The sequence below is a fragment of the Anopheles ziemanni genome, chromosome X (assembly GCF_943734765.1).
Source record: "Anopheles ziemanni chromosome X, idAnoZiCoDA_A2_x.2, whole genome shotgun sequence".
Classification (NCBI taxonomy): domain Eukaryota; kingdom Metazoa; phylum Arthropoda; class Insecta; order Diptera; family Culicidae; genus Anopheles; species Anopheles ziemanni.
In genome coordinates, this window is record NC_080707.1 from 9,191,588 (window position 1) to 9,208,721 (window position 17,134).

Here is a 17,134-nt window from a genome sequence, read left to right on the forward strand (position 1 = left end):
ACCTTCTAAGAGTACAATTTATATGTCTTGGCCTGTTCCTGCCGTGAAACAAATTGAACATTCAATCATGCACCTAACATTCACCTAACAATTTTCTTTAAACAAGGCGTTTGCTATCGCTTCTAACCATCACAAACCGCATGAGCTTGATTAACTTAGGTCACAACATGTAAACATCATGTAGTTGCTCGATGCGGTTTGTTCAACGACGGTGCCTTCTAAAACTAAAAGATAAATTACATAGCGCTTGAAAACACAAGAAAGTTTTATGTAATTCAACAATACTCTCTTATCGACGCTAGCACATAACTTAACTGTTCATAAAGAGTAAATGTTGTGTCTAAAGAAGGAATTGCAACCCACTTTCTTAGGAACTGTGCACTTCAGACTTACGTAGGGGATAGATGGTAAATGGAACCGCTTCCGTTCCGTAACAGCACAGTGTTGTAGCTTCCGTCCGTGGGCTGTATCGTCTTCAATAACTCCAGACGAAAACAACGCAAAAAAACATGAGAGAGAGAGGGGGGAATCAATGTTAGCTAGACTAGTCTGCATCGTGTACCGACATCGTGAGAACAACGCGGATAACATGGAAGGAAACTGAAACTGCCTGGCAGGAAGAAGGGCAAAATATTTTAAATGCACCGACAAAGTAAACGAGCCAGCGTACATGTTTTTCCCGCGATGGTGTGGATAATAATCACCTTCACGCTACTTCATGTTTGAAATTCCTAATCCCCTCTTCTCCGTGTTTGTTTAACACTGGTTGGTGCGCCTGAACTTTCCCAACATCTAAATCAATACAAATGGAGGAAAGAAGAAAAGCTTGTTGCAACAAAACAAAAAAAATCGGAAGTTTAGGAAACTCGATGGCACTTTGCGCGTGTTGTTGAATTGTTCTCCTCAAAACGGAATGATCATCTCGTCAATCTATTCTTCTTTCGATAGGTTGATAATTTTTGTTTTACTTTTACCACTTTACTGATCGAGAGTCTCTCCCGTGCTGCGTGTTATTCGATTTTCATCGTAAACAACCACCTCCTTCGATTGCCCAAATACACCGTCAACTCTTGTCTTACGTTCGATGTGGCGCCGAGTTTTCTTTCGAATTTATTTTCCATCGGACCACTTGATGTTTTTTTTGTTTGGCGTTTTCTCTCCACCGTCACTTTATCGAGCCCTATTTCATCGGTGGGGGGTTTCGCGGGTGAAAGTGGAGCAACGCGTTTCGATTATGAAAATTAAAAGGCTATCTCCCGCGGCCGGCGTTTAGGGTGGTTTCTCCCACCATTTCCAGCATCTTCGATCGGGCGATTGTGAACGGGTGAAATCTGGCAGTGTTCGATGTATTGATTTTGACTTCGAACCTTTGGCGATGTTTACCATTGACCTATGTTTCGATAGCAGAATAGAGGAAGCACAAAACCGTGCCACAAATTATCCAAAGTTACATGGCGAACAAACAAAAACAAGTCCTGGGTACAGAGGCTCTTTGAGTAATACATTTTAGCCAGTTCGGTTTTATTTAAGACGTGTTGATACAGTTTTGTAATTGATGGATTGTTTTACGATTTAATTGAGACTTTTTATAGGTGTTTATGGTATTTGAAGTTTATGACACGCTGAACGTTTTGCTACAATTTTGGTTTTTCAATAATCTCCATTCGAAGAATTGACCAACATTTTCTATAATATGTTTAGCTACTGCTTCTACTATTTCTTCTTCAATCTACTATACTAATAATATTAAGGTGTTTTTTACTAAAGATTTCATGCGTATTGACACAGGATGCGCTAATTGTTATATTGCTTTACCATTTAATTGAGGCTTTTTATTGTTGTCTGGTTGTGGTTTATTACTTGTTTCCTACTTTTTTTTATTGGTTTTTATGACTGTAATGTCTCTGACACAGGGCTGCTCATATCAGAAACGATAAACATGTTATTATATGATTCAGAGACTTTTCCAACATTTCACTATCTCGGTGTGATCAGGTTGGGATTGCTGTTCTTTTACGAACAAATTGACCAAATGTATGTAGCTTGCTGGCAAAATTTGACTAAATACATTTAAAATCCGTATCCAGCCTCTTTGGTTTACCAAAAGAAAGAAGGTTAAATCAATTAAATTTCCTTGAGGAAAAGTGAATGATTGTTAAATGTACCAATGTTTATGTATCACAAAACTTCGATTTATTAGGGAACCGATCGAACAACGGATGAGTCCAGTTGAATTCGAAGTGTTCCACTTGAAAGAACGAAGGCGAAGATAGATCTCCAAAAGTGGAAAACTTCAATAGAAAGTGTAGTTTGCTGCCGGGGTGCATGATTTTTTGAACAATAAGATTGATTGTTATATATTTCTCATGACGTTTCCCTTCTTGGTTGCAATAGAGGCTGAGTTGGTGGAGAATGGAAAGGTTGAAATGGAAAAAAGAAACATGTCGGAAAATAGAAACAACATAACAACCACTTTAGAGCAATCCTCCGCGAGTGGATTGCGTAAAGGTTTTAAAAAAAAACATACAACACACATCTATCGTGTTCGGCTGTGTTGGTGAACTCTCCCAGGATCTCGCTCTCGGTGGTGCGCAAGCGCCATAAATACCACCCCTAATAAAGAAAAGGGATGGCGGTAAACAACGAGCGGAAGTTCAAAGGACCTTCCAATCGGTGCATTTTCCATCACCATTCCGCTGGCCGAGTACAGTGCCCCTGGGAACGCGCGCGCACCCTTCCAAAAAAATGCATTGTTGCGTTATCCTGGCGGTGCTTTTCCGCTTTTCGCGCTAGTGACAACACCAATACCACCACCACCCCCGTCGTCGGTTGCTGTGTTGGCTGGAGGTTCTGGGATTAGTTCTCAATGTTTAGGACACTTCACTTGTGAATGATTAACAGAGCGAAGAGAGCGGGAGAGAGTGAGAGAGAGCGAGAGTAAGTGCCAGATAGGGAGAGACGTTTTGAACCAGGACAAAGATGTGGAAGTCCACCCCTAGGATAAGGCTCTAGTTGTGGTTCCGGTGAGATAAAACCTACACGTGATAGGCAGCTTGCTCCCAGCTCTGTGTTGTGTTGATGGTGGAAATTCGCACTGGAAAACTGGCGATAAGGATGGAAAAGGCTTGCTAGCAGTTTTACTCCGTGTTTATTGATTCCTTTTTGTTTGCAGTTCAGAATCACCTCTCCTGGTCGAGGTGGTGATGGACGGCTAGAGAAGAACGGGTGGTGAACAGGGAGTGCCAGTCCGGTAGTGTACGTGTGCAAATCGAGTGTGTCGTCGTTGGTCGTGAAGAAAGGCGTGCGCGTGACTGCGAGGGACGACGGGAAGGCTGTGGTGAAAAACCAAAGGACGCCCGCATGGGCCGTCCGGCGGGATAGGCAGGGAGCGTCTGGTCCAAGGCGGTGGCCCCATGGCAACAGTGAGTGCAAGGCAACGGGCAAACACGATAGCACATCTAGCAGGCGACGAAGCACAAACGAACGAATGCATAATTCAATTAGCAGTACACCTGTGCTGAGATAAACACCATTCAACCAGCGGCAAACGGATTGCCCAGCGCCAAAGACAGACCGAGCGAGGCCTCGGCGCGCCAAGAAAACGGTCTGCCTAGGGAAGCTCAATCCAAAACGACAGGCAACGGACGACGGTGTCTCGCGACGAGACGGAAGTGCTTCGGACGGCCGCCAGCAGGGCCGCAATCCGTCACGTCGTCGGGCTGGCCGTGACGCGGAAGTGACCACCGACAATGGCTGGTAAGTAGAACGTTCGCAGTAGACGCGCCGTAGCTGCATATGGCCGTGCGGGCCCACGAATACCCTTAAGAGTCGGTGACAGGCGATAAAATGGCTCGGGAAGCACTAGATGTAGGTGCGCGGGGCAAAGTTGCTGTCAAATCACGTTACGTTACGTTACGTTTACGGGAAACGCACAAACAGCTGGACTGGGGTCCGGGAACACAAACAATAAAATCTCCATAACTCCATTAGACGCTCATTAGACAGGCTCTATCCCGTTCAGCCTTGCGCGCTTTTAATGTAGATGCTTGTGTGCCAAATTAACTGTATAAGTATTGTTCCAAAACTCGTGACAACATGTTACGACAGGGCAATAAAGAAAGGTTCAGGGCCAATCAGACATTCTGTCGATGAACCGAGCTATTGATTGCATTCACTACTTTTCTAAACACAGTTCCGCACTAAAGAGCTCCTTTGGTATATTTGTATTGCTAGATTCCATTTTCTATGGCAAACAACTGTTGAACGTTCGTTAAATGATAATGATGATAACACTTATATAATACACTTCATAATTATTAATAACCAAACAAGTCAGTCAGACCTGTTGATTGATTTGTAGTTTTTAATTAGTTTTATTAAAACTAAGTAATTAGATTGTTTTTTAAAAGCACATTGACACTTTTGGATGGGGTTTTGTTATCATGTCTGGCATGCAATTTATTCAACAAGAATTATCGTTCATAGACATCGTTGTTCGCAGGTTACCTTTGAACTAAAACTAAAGGTTCCCACTTCCAATCTGGTTTGCAATTTGTTGAAACTCTCCGTGTTTTTTTCCTGATTGCAAAACATAAAGTGAACGGACTATGTTCAACACTAAACACAAAAACATTGCAAACAGAACTATGAAGGAAAACAAAATTGGATTCAAAAGCTTGATGAAATTGAAACATACGTTTGAAATTGAAACGAAAGTGCAAATGACTGATATTTAATTACGATAGCGATCACTATCAATGTAAAAGTAGCAAGAGCATTGTGCAACCAGCACGTTTAAATATATGTGACACCTTGTCGATAGTACGGGATTTATTGCGACCGGTTAATTTAGAGCAGGTGTGTATCCGAGCGAAAGAAGGCTGAAACAGTAGTCCCACTAGGCTTAAGGCTTCGGCTCAACAGGATCCTACCTGTTGACCTTACCGTTTTGAAAACAGCTCATATTACATACTGGTATCGCCACGAGTCATAATACTGATATTGATATTCGAACAACCCCGCACCCGATCGGTGAAGGGTGTGCATTTATTTCTGGAACTCAATGCCTTCCCTTCCTTCGCTTTCTCTCCCCCGACAGAACGGGATTATATCGGTTTTGCGACGCTCGCGGAGCAGGTGCACCGGAAGTCGGTGAAGCGAGGCTTCGAGTTCACGCTGATGATCTGCGGTGAGACCGGGCTGGGCAAGTCGACGCTCATCAACACGCTCTTCCTGGCCGACCTCTACACGCAGCGTACCGTGCCGCGGGTCGAGGAGCGCATCGAGAAGACGACCCGCATCGAGAAAAAGACGCTGGACATCGAGGAGAAGGGCGTCAAGCTGCGGCTGACGATCGTCGATACGCCCGGCTTCGGCGACTCGGTCAACTGCGAGGACAGCTGGCGCGTCTGCACGCAGTACATCGACGAGCAGTTCCGGCAGTACTTCACCGACGAGAGCGGCCTCAACCGGCGCAACATCCAGGACAATCGCGTGCACTGCCTGCTGTACTTCGTGCCACCGTACGGGCACAGGTAAGGGGCACGTCTCGTCTGCTCTGGCACTTTTCGAACTGAACCACGTACGTTTTGCTTTTTTAGCCTGCGCCAGCTGGACATCGATCTGATGCGCCGGCTGCACAAGAAGGTGAACATTATCGTCGTGATCGGCAAGGCGGACACGCTCACGCCGAGTGAGGTGAAAACGCTGAAGGCGCGCATCCTGGACGACATCGAAACGCACGGCATCCAGATCTACCGGTTTCCGGACTGCGACTCGGACGAGGACGAGGAGTTCAAGCAGCAGGACCGCGAGCTCAAGGCCAGTCTGCCGTTCGCCGTCGTCGGCAGCAACACGGTGATGGAGGTGGCCGGCCGGAAGATTCGCGGACGCCAGTACCCGTGGGGCGTGGTGGACGGTAAGCGGAATCCAGCCAAGCTCAACACTTTGGGTTTAAAAATGCTGCAATCGGTATCTAATTCCTTACGCTATCAAACTCCTTTTCAGTCGAAAATCCGGAGCACAGCGACGTGATGAAGCTGCGGACTATGCTCATCTCCACACACATGCAGGACCTCAAGGATACGACGCGGGACGTGCACTACGAGAATTACCGTGCGCAGTGCATCTCGCAGATATCGCAGCACGCCCTACGCGAACGCAACAAGCTGAAGCGAGAATCGACTGCCTCGAACCACGATTTCTCCGATACCGATCGGCTGCTGCTACAGAAGGACGAAGAGGTGAGACCGATATTGGTATTCCATCGCCGCGTGAGGCACTAAAAGTGTTCTTTTTTTACAATTTGTCCTTGAATATAGATACGCCGGATGCAAGACATGCTGGCGCAGATGCAGGAGCAGCTGAAGTCGTCTCATGTAAGCGATTCCGTGATCGACGTCTAGTGTTGGAGAGACTGACGCCTGAAACGTTACCACCAGTTGTCCCGGCCGGGGTTGTCCAATCCATGTCTCCTTTAGATTTCACTTGGCGATCTAAAGCTAGACGCGCACGAAACAAGTCGCGAACATCAGGGATACGGCGTTATTCAATCCGGGCACCGGCACGGGTTTTTCTTTACCACTACGAGACGAGAGCACACGACCGATTTGGCTTCGAAATGGAATACAGGTTTAACACGTTAGATAAATCTGAAAGTTACTAACGAGAAGAACAAACGTGTGGTGTTTAATTAAAGGCGCAGCAAGAGCAGGCTTAGAAAGCGTTGGAAGCTAACAGAACAACTTAGAACATTTTATACGTACAACCACTCACCCACTCGTACTCTGTATAACGCAACTACTCGAATAACACTTAATAAGAAGCGACCAAAGAATCCATTAGAGGCACGTGAACCTAGAACTATTGCCCTGAAGGCGTTCCCTTCCGGCAAATGGGAATTCAGACAAAGGGTATTCGGCTCACCGGGCAGCTAAAATAGCGACTGAATGCTCCAACCTGGTGGATTATAGCAATCACACCCATGTAATTCACCATGTGCACACACGTTAAGCGTAAGCAATCTCTTATCACCGTGGAATCGATGCCGCATTCTTCGATTCGCGCGTGTCCTTGTTTTCCGTTGTCTGCTTTCAGTTTGACGTTTCATGTAATTTAACTGCGTATGTTTTTTGATGTATCTATACACAGCTAGAATTAATTAGATTATTTATTCAGGTGGGCGAAAGCGGTCGGGGCCGCTACCGTAGTGCACGTAGCTGTAGTGCGGTGTTGGATGTTGGGTGGAGTAGCAAAATGCATCGCATGCTCGATAGACAGGCATTTTACGACCAGTTGAGTTACCATCCCACGGAGTCATGGACTGAAAAGGAGGTTTAAGTTAAAAGAAGACAAAAAGACAGCACGGTAGCTGTGGCGTTTCTGCCGGGACCGAGAAGGTGTTCGGATGCAGCGAAAGCTGACAGATTTTAAAAACTATTCGCAAAACGTGCGAACGTCCACGGAGGGGGTGTTGGTGTAATCGTTTTTTTGTTTTTTGTTTGTTTTATACATATATATTTACTTACCCAGTATTCAGGTCTCTCGGATTCGAGCGCAGTACAACTTCGGCTACATATGTAGGGACTTCGAGGAAGAAAGAATGCACCATAGATGGTTTTCTCTGCAGGCCACGGGGGGAAAGTCGAAATTAAACAAAATCCCATACCAAAAAATCGAACACACGAACGTTTTTGCACGGGCCTGTTTTGTACGTAGGGGCAGCTGCGTAGTCTCGGCTATAAGAGAAAAAAAGGAAAACAATTATAAACCAGAAAAAGAAACACGTTCGAAACGTTCTCTAGAGTGTTCAGTGTAGAACCGTACATTAGAGATTTTCTTCAGCATCAATAAAGACAACCATATGGAAACGACCAGTATCCAAGTACGAAATAGGCAAATGTAAGAAGTATATGTGTACGTATAAATGAAAGAAAAAAGCACTTAGAACCACAATCGCCGTCTATATGCCACTTATTTTCGGGTTTTAACAGAACTTTTAGTGTTGTTTGTTGTACTGTCAAGAAATTAAAACATGTTGTTTGACATTAAACCAGATCAAATTGATGCCTCGCTCATTTTCAGTTCACCTTTGCCCAAATTAAGGTACTTTTATTTTATTACATGCTCAACTATGCCGAAAGCGCTGATAAAGGATAAACCTGTCTAAATATACTGATTTGAAAAGAGCTTACATTTGAGTTATGCTACTGATTCAAGTGACTTTACGAGATCTGAATAATGCTGGTTTAAAATTCACCTATTTCACCGTGGTAGATGGTTGGCCGGGTTGGATTATAATTAAATAAACTCCTCCAGTTGGTTTAGGATAGTTGTTTTTTGCAATTGCATTTTACTTTATTGACTCCTTGGTAGACATTACGCAAACAGATCACGTGAGCAGTAAATGTCGAGCTTTCTTTACGTTCTTTTCGTCTTGTTGTCATACAGTTCCGTTTGCTAAGATCCTACTAGGAGTGCGACATTCATTTATACATGGTTCCTACGCGAGACAATTAGAGATAATGTTGCTTTTTTTTTTTTTCTTGGGGTTTTAGCTATTTTTACCTTTGTTTGTAGTTTTGCTTTTTAACCAGTATGCGGTTGCTTCATTGCTAACGTTACTTAGTTCACATATTGCGGCACATTTAAAACTTAAACCATTTCCTCCCCCAAACTAGTATTGCCACTAACTCGTTTCACACTCGAATTTTATTGCTTAACCTTTGTTTTTTATCTTATCGAAAGATTCAAAATAAAACCATCTACCCAATGACGGACACATTTTGAACCATATCGCGCAAAAGTGTCTTGTAAAACACGATAGTCGAAACGTAAAGCGTTTGCTCAGGATGCGGTGTACTTTTTGCTTTGTTTTTGTTTTTCACACACAGACAACAGATATTAAATGTTCTCCCTACACACTATGCTACTAAACGTAATGGCTTGGGAGCTACCGTGGCGAACAAAGAAGGACTTTGGTCGAAGATAACCATCTTATGATTACTTAAATCACCATCGAGACGTTTGGATTTTCTTTGAGCTGAGTCACGCACTGTTTCACGACGTGGTGTCACAGAAAGGTCGACACTGTTGCCTTTCGAACGTGAAGTTATCAGTATTCGACAGGACGTTGCTCGTTTCGGCCAAAACAGAGTAGAAAAATAAACAGCTTAACTAACCAACGATGCACAGTGCTACTTAAAACCTACTTTCTTCTTTGGCTACATTGCTACGTTAAATTATTAAACTAAGAAAGAGGGATGCGATTCGAATCTTCAGCTTTTGGTCGATTGATGGGCCCGCGCGAGAGCATGAGGGTATCATCCCTAGGATTTGACGGCCGGTCCTTATCCTCGCTTAGTCGATCTTGGTCTTGAAATATCGCTTGAAGATGACCGGCACGAGTGCGACAACGGAGAACGCGGCCAGCATCGCGATCGAGCCCCAGCTGAACGCGTCGCTCGAGCTGGTCATCTTGTACAGCGTCTTACCGGCCTGTATGGCAATGAAGGAGGGCGGTGCGACGCCGAGGAATGTGCCGAGGGCGAACGGGTACAGTGGTACGCCGATCACCGGTGCGACCAGGTTGATGAACCAGTTCGGCAGGAACGGCGTCATGCGCAGGAACAGCATGTAGCTGAGCAGGTCGTCCCGGTGGCGGTCGACCTGCTGCGCCCAGTGGTGGGCCCGTTCCGGGAAGTAGTACTTCACCAGCCGCCGGCCGACCAGCTGCGAAAGCAGATAGCACAGGGTGGCCCCGAGGGCTGAGCAGAAGCAGACAAGCGTGAGCGCAACCGGAAAGCTGTACAGGAACCCGCTCAGTATCGATAGGAACAACGAACCGGGAATGGCAAACGTTTGCAGGCTGTATGGCAGACCGGAAAAGAGATAAATAGAGAAAGAAATAAGCGACATGGGAGTGGAGGAAAGGTAGCATCGCGGAGCAGAGACGAGCGCAAAAGTTGAGCAGGCCAAAGGGTTGATCGAATGTTGTAGTGCACCTCGTAAATGAAGTAGAAGCAATAAAAAAGGAATTAACAATCGACTTAGGGAAGCTGCATTCACTTCGTTTGTTCAAGTTGGTTTATTTTAAAATAAAGCTGTGTCATGTCAGATTCTAGTATGGATAAGAATTCCATAAAAGTTGTGAGGCATTTGAATAATCAATTCTTGCGCTGATTTTACAAACGAAGAATTTGAAGAGATGTTTTGATTTGCTGACTTAATACAAATTATGATTAAAAAAACACAACGTTGTTTCAAATACGATAGAAACATATCAAATGTTACTAAAAAATGAGGAAATCGAATAGGATCAAAATAAATCTTGTTAATCACAATATTTGAAAATATTCAGCAGATTAAGGTTATGTTGCTTGGTTTATCGGGTCTTCAAAAACAAAAACTAAACTAAGTGCTTCTATTCATACAATATTTTTAAATTTGTATGTATTCCATAAATGCCCATCGATATCAAACAAAAAACGGTAACATTTAAAGCCATCTAGTTTTAATGTATTTTTTGGTAAACATTCCTTAATCATTCCTAAACAAAGTGAAGAAAACAATAAAAAAGGAATTATATGTGTGAAGGTTAACCGGTATGATGGTTTACAATATTTTGGGATGCTTTTCTGTACAGCTCAATTGTCTTGTGAAAACATAAAAATCTAAAATACGACAATTTAAATAGTGATAATTTAGATAAAGAACGAGTGTCTGGAATAGCGTTTCGAATTGCTTGAACAGAAACTTTTGTTTTATCGCTTGAAAAGTATAAAAGGCCATCGGAGAGTTTCGTGCCAACTACTTACAATATGTACACCAGAATGATGCCGAACATGACCTCGAGATTGTACAGATCCTTGTATCGATCGAGGACTCGACCGAGCTGCTTGGCATCATCGATATCGAACGGCACCTTGAGGTATTGCTTCTCTGACCTAGAAATGAGACATAACCAAACGAGATCAGCGCAACGAGCACGGCTAACCCCACGGACGGCAAACTTGCATCCAACTTACTCGTCCAGCTCCGGGAACATGGCATAAACGTACAGCATCGCGAACAGGCTGGTGAGAAAGATTGCCACCAGGATGATCAGCGACTGCCGGGCGGAGCGATCTTCGTCCCGCGCGGGGTGACTCTTTGCCCCCGCGACCAATCCGTTGGCCTCCTTGCCCGATTTGCCGTTTTGCGTGACTTGGGCCGGCTTGTGCTGCTGGTTGTTGTTGTCACCGTACGGCGCCACTGTTACACGTCCGTTCGTTCCGGATGCCATCTTAGCTTAGCTCAGTAGTATACCGGCACAGTTCCTGTCCCCGCCGTTGCACCCTGTGGCATTAGATGGGGAGGCGCCTGCTCACGAGGTGTCCACCGTCTGCGTTTTGCGCGCGCGTGGACATTGTGTAGACAGTACAGATGAACAGATAGGTGACGACACAACGCGTGGGACATCCCCGCGATTAGCCGAGACGACACAATATGGAACGTTGTGCAGGCGAGTGAGAGAAGCAGGTTCAGCACCACCCACGGAAGGAACAATAAAAGAAGAAAAAGCATCAAGTCAATAGATAACCAACAACACACGACCTAGGGAAGAAGATGCTCTCTACAGTTGGTTGAAAATTGTCATCCGATAGTGACGACGCTCATGCTGATGAGAGCGAATGACGGAGCGTTATTCTATCATCCTATAGGTCTCGTGGATTTGCGAGCGCCTACGATTCACCAGCGTGGTGTGAACATGCGCCACCTGATTCAACGCGGTTCATCAACTCATAAAAAAACTGCTTTCTACCAGTTCTGTATGGGTAATCACTTGCTATATACCTTATTTTCATCATCAAATCTGCACGCTGGTACGATCTGCTTACACGCGGTGGGAGATACAGGATGTTGCATAATAATGGATCACAATAAAACACACTTAATAGTTGAAAGAACTATCGAATTAACTTTGAAAATCTTTCAAACCTAGTTAGAAATTTAGAAATTTTCGAACAATTTCTTGTCGTCAATAATCTTGTGCAATTGTGTTAACTATCGTTTATGATGATTTTATACTGCTTTATGAGTTATTCTGAAAAATTCAGCTCATTTTCCTGGTAGGTGTATAGATTGTTTTCTTCGCATAACTAAAAAATTGACAATTTTTTTTGTTCAAAAAATTTGCTCGCGCCTATTAGAGTACCCCTTGATCGTTTTCTGCATTATGTTTCTCTTCCTCTTAACTGAACTGCGCCTTTATAACATTGATGATTTTTGGCATGAAAAAAATTATCTAAAAAACATTAATCTACTTAAATACAAAGTTTCGCCTAATGAATCATTATACCATACTCTTCTCCACAATAACGCGTAGATGTACATATATAATATGTAACACGGGTGTTACGAACGCGTGAGTTAAATGCATATCATGTTCGTTTTTTTCCCCGATGCCTCATTCGAATATAGAGAATTTTACCTTCACGAGGTCGCTCAGCTGATGCGCGATGGGCTGCGGCTTTGTAATGTATCCAAAGGCGTTTGCTATTGCGTAGGTTCCGATGCGTGAAGGGCACCGATGGTCTGATTTGCGGTTGACGACAAAAAGGTGCAAATACTCCGCTTCGCTTCTGGCACAAAAAAAAATTGTATTTACCGCTGCTACTATCTCAACGATGACTGATATTTATGGCTGAAATAAACACAAATGAATGCTTGTTAGTCATTTAGCCGACCCTCCTAACATATTTTGATATCTACCTTTGCCACCCGCCCGCTGTCGCGGCCTCGGTCCACTCCGTTTCTTTTTGTTATACGCACGTGTCGTCCTTGTACCGCAATTACACCCCACCACATACAACAGGGAAGTGGCTGAAGTTTCGGGCAGCAGAAGTACTCAAAGGGAAGGTGATGAGGACTCGGTTGCGAAGTTACGTAGCTCAAGGCTCGAAAAACAAGTTTTTCGCTGCTTTGACGTGTTGCAGCGGGGGTTGCGGAATGCAATATACTACGTTTGGGGTGAAGATCGCGTTATTTGGAGCCGTTCTTTGTGTCGTTTGCTCACAAGCTAAACACACAACAGGAACCAGAACAACGCAACGAAACGAGGAACAATTGTTTCTCTTCTTGGCAAAATAGTAATGCACTTTTTCACGAAACACAAAGGGTATCGATATTCATGTTGCGGTTTTCAGGCTACCCCGTCGTCAGCCGAATCCTCGTACTTAATGGCGCAATGTGCAATCGCGTTTTATTGATGTACACTGCCGGACAGTCGATTGTGAAAATGATTTACAAAAGGAAACAATGGTTGACAGTAGTACGATTGATTGAGCTAGACGCAGGTGCGAGTTGAACCCACGGCGGCAGATTAGTTTTTCGCAAATAGACACCGAACACACAACAAAAACATAAACTACGCCTTAAAAAACGATGGCACATGCATATGGTGCACTGCAAGAATCGTAGGAAATATTTTTCAATCACCAATGCACCATCGCAGTCGCGGTTTTCTGACAACTGCTAACCGTTTTGCGACTGACATCCGTCATCGAAGGTTGTAGAACAGATGACGCTGTATACCAGATCGTAAGGTGCTTATAAGCTAGGTAAGATAAAGGGTTGTAGAACAGAATGGCGTATGAAAATTTCAAATATTTCATTATGTATTGTTTATACAGTTTACTACCGTTTAAAAAACAAACTTTGTTCATCAATTAGAGTAATTTACCGAGCCATATGATAACCGACTATGCGAAATATGAAATCAATAGCATGAATTCCTGTCTACGGTTATCTCTACGGATCTGATCCAGAGTTATTATCAGGATTTTATACTGGTTATTGAAAATATCAATGATGTTTATCTCGACTGTGCTGTGGAGGCTTCTTTTCGGATTTGGTGTTCTAAATATTGCAGAATGATTGTAAAACTTTGAGTATATTGTCAAAAATACGTATATTTTTAATTAGCATACTAAACAAAATTGCGGTTTTATATGCAAAATTATTCTGTTATGACGGCCCGAGTATACAGTAAATAAATGTCTTTTAAAAAACATTTCCTAACAAAGCTGCATCATGAGGCAGAGATATATCCATGTGCACTTTCAGCAGCCAACCATTTCGTTAATTTGGAATGTTCCTAATGCCTGCCTGCTGGAAAAAGTTTCACCTTCACACAGGGTGCCGTTTGCTTTGGCGCATGCTTCCATCTCGAAACAAGCATCATAAGTTGCCTATCAATAATCTGTTGTATGATAACCAAATAGTGTTTTCAAACTGCTTTGGAGTTTCCCCGGCGACTACCTCGTCTGCATGAAAATGCCCCTAAAACTGATTTTTCTTGCGTTTTTCAACGCGCTTTTGGTGGTGCAGATCTTGTACATACTTAAAGTAGGTGAATAGTTCGTCAAACTTTACTTTGCTCTGACTTTCGTTGGTAGACTTCGAGCTGCTCCGCAGGCATGTGGAATAAGACAGATGATGACAAAATAGGGATTAATAGTTTGTCCAGATGAGTTGACAGAGAAAAAAAACTTACATTTTATTCGGCTGTCCCCAATAGTTGGGTACGCATTGAAGCCGATTGTTCAACAGATGAAACGCTTCCGTTTGAGGCAGCAACATCAGGATACCGTACAGTGCCCGCGATAGATGCTGGGCGTTTGCATTGTCATTCGAATGTGAAATCAATGCCAACCGAAGTGCTAAAAGGGACAAAATGTAAAATGTATATTGTTTTCATTGTTGAATTCAGTTATGTATACAATTCTCCAGCCTTGCTTACATGCAAATATTGGCGATTCGATGAGCTGAACCATCTTGTCTATTTCCACCAAAAAGTCGACGGTTATTTCAATATCAGCACTTGAAAAGAAAATAGTTAGATGTTAGAATGTATATATTATATGCAAACCTGTAATTGCTGCAATCTAATAACGTTTGCCCATAGCTTGTAACCTAGACATTATATAAAAAAAATCGAACAACTTACAACAGAGTAACAATCTCGGACACGTGCTGGTAGCACTGAGCTAGAAGACACAGAGACAACGTCGATACTGGGCAGTGTGCCCAACATTTGTAAAGACACTCGAACAGGGAGGCAGATTTCTACGATAGAAATAAAAAATATAAGAATAAAAAAATCCAATAGTTAATGCATGTAGTCCGATTGCTGACCTCGTTCCGTATATCGTGGAGCATGTTGCGCAGATCAAACAAATCAGACGTTGTAAGTAGAATCATGTTAAGCGTCCGCACCATGGTCGAGGCAATCTTGAGGTTGATGCGCTCCTCGAGCAAAATTTCGGCAAACGTGCGGTAAATGTATTCGGCGTTCAGTAGTCGACACAGCTGGCGAATAATCAGAGTGCCCCGCTTTTCCAGGAAGGTGTTGTTTTCGCTGAACAGATTGAGCAGTTCCACGAGAAACTGTCTGTATTGCGTTTGATCAAAGTCGTTGCCCTTTACGGTGGCCGAGTTGACAATTTCCGCCAGCACGACTATGGCCTGCAACACCACTTCATCCGAGCTGTCCGACAGACAGTCACGCAGGAGCACCGGAAACAGCTTGTTCGCATGTTCGGACATCTCGTCGTGCACTTCGGTGAACAGATGGTGCACCCACTTGAGCACGGCGATTTTCGTCGGCACGGGACTGTGTACCAAGTATTGGCGAAGCACCTCCATCACCGGGTTCAGATCGAGATAGCTAAGATTTTTCTGCTTATCCTCCTCGTTGGAAACCAACTCGAGCAGGTTTAGGTTGACGGCGTTCGCGCAGTCTTTGATGTTTTTCTTCGCGTCGCTCTCAAAGGCTAGGCAGGGCAGGATGGCGGTGAAGATACCGCTAGCGAAGCTGAGTATTTCCCCACCGGACAGTTGCACAAACTCCTTGATCCACGAAATAGCGTAAAACTGGATCAGTGGGTTGCTCGACTGCGCCTGCACGATTAGCACGTTCGTCATCTTTGGAATATCAGCGGCAGCTGGATCAGCCTTGATGATCTTGAGAAACTGGGCCAGTAGTGTTTCGCACATGCGCTGAATTTCGGGCAGTGGGTCCTCCAGGATCTGGAACAGTCCGTGCAGTATCTCAGGCAGGTAGACCACCATGTTGATTTCCGGCACGGCGTTCAGCACCGAGATCCACGAAATGATAAACTGTCGTGCGAACGAACTCTTCACCATGATTCGCTCACGCACGAGCGGAATGAAGGCGTCCAGATCGAAGGTTTGGGACGATTCGTTGACAATATCCTTCAGCAACCGGTCCAGTATCTCGCTACCACTCTTGATGTTCTGGTCCGGGTCCGTCACTAGTCGGCTCAGTGCATTGAACAGACTCGGAAAGTAGGGTAGAACCGCACCGCGTGCCACCTTCACGACATTATACAGCGATTCGCTGGCAAAGAAACGCACCCGCATATCGCTGTCGATCAGGCAGTTCATGATCGGATTGATGATATCCTCTATGAACCTTTCCGTGTCTTTTCCGAGCGCGATGCTGGTGGCGGCTAGCGCTATCAGACCACCCTTTTTCTTGTTTGAATCATTCGAGCGCACGAAGTCTTTGCTAAGGACATCGATTATGCGCTTCACCTGAGCCATGTTTTTCTTTGCCTTGAAGTCGGTAACCATTCTGCAGTAGAATAAATAAACAGAAAAACATATTGAGGGCCAAATGAAGGACTATGTTGGGGTGTGAATGAGAAACGTTATCGTTGATACCCATAGATGGTATGCCAATTGAATCAATCATTACTTCTCTATTTCTAACGCTGCAACTTTCCGCTTGTCGTAGGTTTTGTCGCTAAGCGCCTTAACGCACGCTTCACTGATAGGAGCAAATGCATTTTCCATGTTTATCGCTGCAACTTCGTTTGATGACTAAACTGCGCTATCACTTTCAATCGGAGATAGTTTTGTTTATGTTTTATTTCTGACAACCGTCTATTTGCTATACATACACACTTGCCATGTTGTCGTTGTAAAATTACACCCGAACGGCATATAAAATTCAAAACAGTCGTTACGAAGATTATCAGCGTATCAATCAACAAGTATTACACATTTGAATATTCTGTTTAGTAAAGACCTGACCGTACACTGAATTAGTGATATTACATTTGAAACATAG

At 44.1% G+C, this 17,134-nt stretch overlaps 3 protein-coding genes across 4 annotated transcripts; 1 reads left to right on the forward strand and 2 right to left on the reverse strand.

Moving 5' to 3' along the window:
* Nucleotides 1–3,749: 3,749 nt before the first annotated feature.
* LOC131291003 (septin-4) lies at nucleotides 3,750–6,404 on the forward strand. Its single transcript, XM_058320195.1, has 5 exons — nucleotides 3,750–3,756; nucleotides 5,099–5,534; nucleotides 5,601–5,917; nucleotides 6,007–6,242; nucleotides 6,321–6,404. Exons 1-5 carry the CDS (start codon nucleotides 3,750–3,752, stop codon nucleotides 6,402–6,404), a joined length of 1,080 nt encoding a protein of 359 aa, XP_058176178.1.
* Nucleotides 6,405–8,889: 2,485 nt separating this feature from the next.
* Nucleotides 8,890–13,497, reverse strand: LOC131290355 (transmembrane protein 41 homolog). Its single transcript, XM_058319505.1, has 5 exons — nucleotides 12,751–13,497; nucleotides 12,470–12,682; nucleotides 11,025–11,380; nucleotides 10,815–10,943; nucleotides 8,890–9,865 (listed from the first exon to the last, which is right to left on the reverse strand). Exons 3-5 carry the CDS (start codon nucleotides 11,279–11,281, stop codon nucleotides 9,358–9,360), a joined length of 894 nt encoding a protein of 297 aa, XP_058175488.1. The 5' UTR covers nucleotides 11,282–11,380; nucleotides 12,470–12,682; nucleotides 12,751–13,497; the 3' UTR covers nucleotides 8,890–9,357.
* Nucleotides 13,498–14,034: 537 nt separating this feature from the next.
* On the reverse strand, nucleotides 14,035–16,899 carry LOC131290725 (protein VAC14 homolog). Of its 2 annotated transcripts, none has more exons than XM_058319893.1 (6): nucleotides 16,760–16,899; nucleotides 15,175–16,636; nucleotides 14,987–15,105; nucleotides 14,780–14,859; nucleotides 14,534–14,699; nucleotides 14,035–14,443 (listed from the first exon to the last, which is right to left on the reverse strand). In XM_058319893.1, the coding sequence occupies exons 1-6, from the start codon at nucleotides 16,855–16,857 to the stop codon at nucleotides 14,320–14,322; spliced, it is 2,049 nt and encodes a 682-aa protein (XP_058175876.1). In that variant the 5' UTR covers nucleotides 16,858–16,899; the 3' UTR covers nucleotides 14,035–14,319. The 2 variants fall into 2 exon arrangements, with proteins under 2 accessions (XP_058175876.1, XP_058175877.1); XM_058319894.1 differs by having other exon boundaries at nucleotides 14,035–14,446.
* Nucleotides 16,900–17,134: the final 235 nt, after the last annotated feature.

Bases quoted from the DNA above. Each gene is read 5' to 3' on its own strand.
- LOC131290355 (XM_058319505.1), bottom strand. From the start codon at position 11,281: ATGGCATCCGGAACGAACGGACGTGTAACAGTGGCGCCGTACGGTGAC. The intron at 10,944-11,024 runs GTAAGTTGGATG...TCTCATTTCTAG, and splicing joins ATGTTCCCGGAGCTGGACGA to GTCAGAGAAGCAATACCTCA. The intron at 9,866-10,814 runs GTAAGTAGTTGG...TCTGCCATACAG, and splicing joins ATCATTCTGGTGTACATATT to CCTGCAAACGTTTGCCATTC.
- LOC131290725 (XM_058319894.1), bottom strand. From the start codon at position 16,857: ATGGAAAATGCATTTGCTCCTATCAGTGAAGCGTGCGTTAAGGCGCTT. The intron at 15,106-15,174 runs GTCAGCAATCGG...TTTCTATCGTAG, and splicing joins TCCACGATATACGGAACGAG to AAATCTGCCTCCCTGTTCGA. The intron at 14,700-14,779 runs GTAAGCAAGGCT...TGTCCCTTTTAG, and splicing joins CGAATCGCCAATATTTGCAT to CACTTCGGTTGGCATTGATT.
- LOC131291003 (XM_058320195.1), top strand. The intron at 5,918-6,006 runs GTAAGCGGAATC...ACTCCTTTTCAG, and splicing joins CCCGTGGGGCGTGGTGGACG to TCGAAAATCCGGAGCACAGC. The intron at 6,243-6,320 runs GTGAGACCGATA...CCTTGAATATAG, and splicing joins TGCTACAGAAGGACGAAGAG to ATACGCCGGATGCAAGACAT.